This window comes from Propithecus coquereli, unplaced genomic scaffold, assembly GCF_000956105.1.
Source record: "Propithecus coquereli isolate 6110/MARCELLA unplaced genomic scaffold, Pcoq_1.0 Scaffold39, whole genome shotgun sequence".
NCBI lineage: Eukaryota > Metazoa > Chordata > Mammalia > Primates > Indriidae > Propithecus > Propithecus coquereli.
Genome location: NW_012149618.1, coordinates 7,779,402 through 7,784,398, shown reverse-complemented (window position 1 = coordinate 7,784,398; position 4,997 = coordinate 7,779,402). Strand labels below are relative to the sequence as shown.

Below are 4,997 nucleotides of genomic sequence, written 5' to 3'. Positions count from 1 at the left end.
CACAACACCACACCTATCTTACATTACATTTTATAAACTACGCGTTGTCCTGTGATTTCTAAGTTAATTTTTAAAATATTATATACAAATGATTTTACTCATTTTTGAATATGTATTTTTGAAATAACTTCAAATGCACTGGCATTTCCAGAATGAAATTACATGATAAAGGTGGCAATAGCACCTTTGACTTATTTCTGATATTACTGGGAATTTTTTCAATACTCAAAACATGACATGTTTTGTTCATCATGTAATCTATCATGTAGTTTTTTAGTTTTTTTATAACTTTAAATATGTAACACTGTTTATATTCCATTAAATGTTTTGATCAGTAATGGTGGATCGTATAAAATGTCTTACAGAATGATAAAAATGACTATAATATTGATGATACTGAAGCACTCATGCATTATAAGAATCAATCCATCATAGTCACAATTTATTCTTTTAATATATCGCCTGATTTGGTTAATAAATTTATTTAAGATTTCTATATGAGATTAGTACATAATTGTCTTTTCTAAGCTATATTTTTCAGGTTTTCTTACATATAAAATCACTGGTGGCTTTAATTCTCTCTGTATTCCAGAACAATTTAATAGCTTCAAAATAAATTTCACCTATTAAGTTTATAATAACTAATCTATGAAATCGTTAAAAAGCAAGCCAAGTTTTGACACTGTATTCCTTTCATATTAAAAGGAGTTGAGGGAATTGAGAGCCATGAACAAATGGAAATAATCAGGAAACACATCAATAAATCTTTCCCCTTTAATCCCTACTGTCCTCCTGCTTATCTGTTCCTAGATAAATCCCCAAGCAATGTTTTAAGGAAAAGTATATTTGGAAGATTAGATGTTACTTCTGTATCAGGAACATATGAGTACATCAAAATTTACCTTTCAGTTGAAAGTATGTGAATTAGCTTGAGCAAAAATTCACTGAATATCTGAGGACATGTTGAAGAAAGATGCACTTGTAATCGTGTAAGAAACTCTTGCATAGCTTGTGTAGCTGTTGGACCAACCTGAAGAGAAACGTATATCCACTGAAAACTATTATATGATAGCATTTACACGATCATTCATTTACAAAGTATCAAGTATAATGTCAAGAGTTTACAAAAAACTTCTGAATTCATTTTCACAAATAATCGTATTAATTATCCCATTTCAAAACAAAAGAACTCATGTATAGAGAGGTAAAGTGATGTGTTAAGAGGCCATGCTTCTAACAACTAGCAGAGCAAGTACTGAAGTTAGTGAAAAACAAAACTAAAAGCTAAAAACAAACTATACCAAGACATGAAAAACTTTCGTCTCAACAATGAAAGAAATAGTAATGAATACCACACTAAGTAACCTGAGGTATGCTTTGCAATGTGTTGTTAACACTTCCATATATCATTTTATGTGATCCTAATTTGTTATGATGGACAAGTCACAAAACCATGGAACATTATTGGGGGGGAGGAAACACAATATAAACTCCCAACTATATTGGAGTTAAGTTAATTTCTAATATTGTGCACCTAAACCCCAGCACTCTTAACTTCCTATATAAAACCAAGATTTCAATAGGAAAGCTTGATTCCTCAATAACTTTTTAAAAGTCTTTCAAAGTTATTTCCTCCTGCCTTAAAAAAAAAAGGAGAAAAAAATATTATTTTTATATAATGCCTTGCTTCCTGACACCTAGCTCTATCACTAACTAGTTGTAAAATTATGGGCAGTGTAGCTGATGCGTGTTTTCTCACACATAAAATGATGTAATTGGAATTCGTGATCCCAGGATTCCTCTCATTCCAAACTCAATATTTTTTTTTTGAGACAGAGTCTTACTCTGTTGCCCGGGCTAGAGTGCCATGGCATCAGCCTCGCTCACAGCGACCTCAAACTCCTGGGCTCAAGTGATCCTCCTGCCTCAGCCTCCCAAGTAGCTGGGACTACAGGCATGCGCCACCATGCCTGGCTAGTTTTCTCTATATATTTTTAGATGTCCACGTAATTTCTTTCGACTTTTTGGTAGAGACGGAGTCTCACTCTAGCTCAGGCTGATCTCAAACTCCTGAGCTCAAACGATCCACCCACCTCGGCCTCCCAGAGTGCTAGAATTATAGGTGTGAGCCACCACACCAGCCCAAACTCAGTCTTTAAGTACAGTAACCACTTGATAACACACCTCTGACCCCACCAAAACCCTGTCCCAATCTAACTATAAGTAGTTTCTTCTCCCTCCCTTTTTCCCTTTTCTCATTTCTTTTATCATGAAGTACAAAATTAGGGTATATTCAATATCAGAGTATTGACTAAATATATCTATCAGAATGTAAGCTCTATGAAGGCAGAGATTCAGTCTTGGTAAATACTGTATGTCTAGTACCTAAAACTGTGCCTAAACTAGCACATAGAAGCCTCTTAAATACTGAATAAATGAAATAGAAGGAATTGGACTGTTACGGAGTAAACAACTACCTTGAAACGTATCTAATGGAAACTCTAGATAAGAATTCTAAAATGATAAATTTGCAAGATAATCTTGAATAACTTCTGTTAAAAGGATGTTATAAATACTAAATACATTTATATGAAAAGAAATACAATGAAGTAAAAATATTTACACAGAAGCGGTACAATATAGCAAGAAATTAAACTGATAAAAAAACCATAGTGAGATGAAAATGCTTTTAAGTCCTGAGTAATAATTTGTTAAACAAAATTATTCATTGATCTCATAAAAGGATCATGTAAATTGTTAATCTCAATAGTAGAGGGCATCAAAAATGATACATTATTAAATTTTTTAAATTCCAAAATTTCTGAAACACTTCCCTGACTTTGCAATAAGTATTTATTCAAAACATTTCTTAAATTATCCAAAATTAATGTCACTATATTGACAAAAGCTAGTATTGTTCTAAGACAACTTACTGATACTATTCAGTGTCAGTATAGCTATTATTATAAGCAATGCAAAATATTTTATTATCTTAATACACAAAAATCTACATAGTTTTACTTTACGAATATTGCCTATTGAATAGTCTGGGCATATCCCAGTTTAAAAGTCATATTACCTGTGGACTGTGTTGATTTGTTCCATGTGGACTGGTGCCAGAAAGAAATTTCACTAACACATGAATAAGGTTTGGATCTGAAACCAACAAATGAGCAGTACTCTCCTGAGTTCCAATGGCACTGCTGGAACCAGCTACGAAACATTTTTTTAAAAGCTCTTAATAAAGGGAGCATGAGACAATGGAAAGTAATACTGCAAAACATCTTGTAGTTCCAAGTAAAATACAGTTCCAATATTTGTAGCTTATTAAAACAGTTTCAATGTCTACTATGTTGACTAAGCTGGACTTCATTCTCTATTTTCATTTACCACATATCTCCTCCTGTCTCAGTTTTGATTATGAAAATATGTTCTGTTTAATGGGTTTCTTATTCAGTACATAGTAAAGTGGGAAAAAACTTAGATCCCTACTGTCTTATTTGGTGAGCCTATTCTTAGTAACTACCTCTCCCTTCTAGAAACAGCAAGACACTTTTCAGGTAAATTTTAACCTAGTATTTGAAGATAAAATGAGGCAAAAACTATTCCTTTTTGCATGGCATCTTATACAGGTTATCTGTGAACCCATATACTGGTAACATACCAGTTTTCTGAGCTGAATAAAAAAACACTCTGTGTTAAATCTATCATGAGTATCAGATAGTGATGTTTTGATTCTATTTTTGGAAAATATATTTCCAAATGAGAAAATGGAATACCATTTTGATGCTAAGCGATGATTTAAATTATAAACAAAACCCAGGAATCTAGTCATACATGTTTATATTATAATGAATAAATCATTTTTAAGTGCAAAGATACCTTAAAAGAATAACCAATATAAAAACTTAAGACTACAAGTGAAAATTTCACTTTGTACTCTAAAAGCAATCAATTTTCTTTTAATAATCAGTAAGTTTTGAAAAGATAAAAATATGATTTGAACTTCTGATGAGAGATATTTAAGAATATTTACATTACCAAAGTAAACAAGTACAATGGATAAGATACGTAAGAACAAATTCAGAAGAGACATTTCAATAAGGGATTCAATCATTTTCACAACTATATCACTTCTTTGAAAAACCTATGTTATGAATCTGATAGCAAGAATACTAAAGTATATGCCAGAGATTTACATGAATAAATTACTGAACTTACAATTAAGCTGCATGTTTGTCATAAGTGTTAGGCTATGAAGCACAAGGCACCAGGTCCGGAGCAAAGTATTGGGATACCAAGCTAACACTGTGAGAAAGCTAGTTATTGATGCTATATAGGAAAGAGAAAGGCAAAAAGTTTTTACTCAGAGAAAATAAATGTTTGGTAAAGAATTAAAAAACAAAAGAATGAATTCAAAAATAAGACATTACTTCTATAAACCAGCTCATTAATCAGTATCCCCAAAACAATTCCCCATTAAACACAACTAAAGCCTTAAGAGTCAGTTACATTTTATAACAAGACTTAAAGTTCAGCCCACAACACATAAAATGACATCATTACAAGTTTGTTGTACTTTCAAACTACAGGCATTTCTACTTCAACATAATTTGTGTTACTAAAAATCCTCATATTCTACAAAACCAAAAGCTGAAAATAAGGCATATTGGAAAAACTGGGATTAAATAGATTGAAATCAATGCAATTTAACAACAAAAGCACAAGCTCACACAATAACTATGTAATTTGGAAGGCCCAGATAGGAAGCATGCAGGGCAGCTGGAGAAGCCAAAGTTACTCAAAATGCACATAGTTCAGTGTATATTGCGTAGCATAGAGCCTAGATTGTGCCCTTTAGAAATGGCTGATTCCAGATCTAGGGCAAGAAATAAAAAGAGTTTGGACCATTTGTCATACCTCATACCAAAAATTAACAAAAACATAATCGTGCATTTTAAAAACCAAAAATAGGCCAGGCGCGGTGGCTCACGCCT

At 32.3% G+C, this 4,997-nt stretch overlaps 1 protein-coding gene across 1 annotated transcript in view; it reads right to left on the bottom strand.

Annotated features, from left to right (window-relative positions):
• The window catches only part of BIRC6 (baculoviral IAP repeat containing 6), a 262,303-nt gene that overhangs the window by 130,700 nt on the left and 126,606 nt on the right, over positions 1–4,997 (bottom strand). Inside the window, exons 40-42 of the mRNA XM_012652423.1 lie at positions 4,222–4,332; positions 3,080–3,213; positions 903–1,030 (exon numbers count right to left, since the gene is read on the bottom strand). Of these exons, the coding sequence (XP_012507877.1) occupies positions 903–1,030; positions 3,080–3,213; positions 4,222–4,332 (373 nt within the window). The remainder of the gene's footprint in view (positions 1–902; positions 1,031–3,079; positions 3,214–4,221; positions 4,333–4,997) is intronic.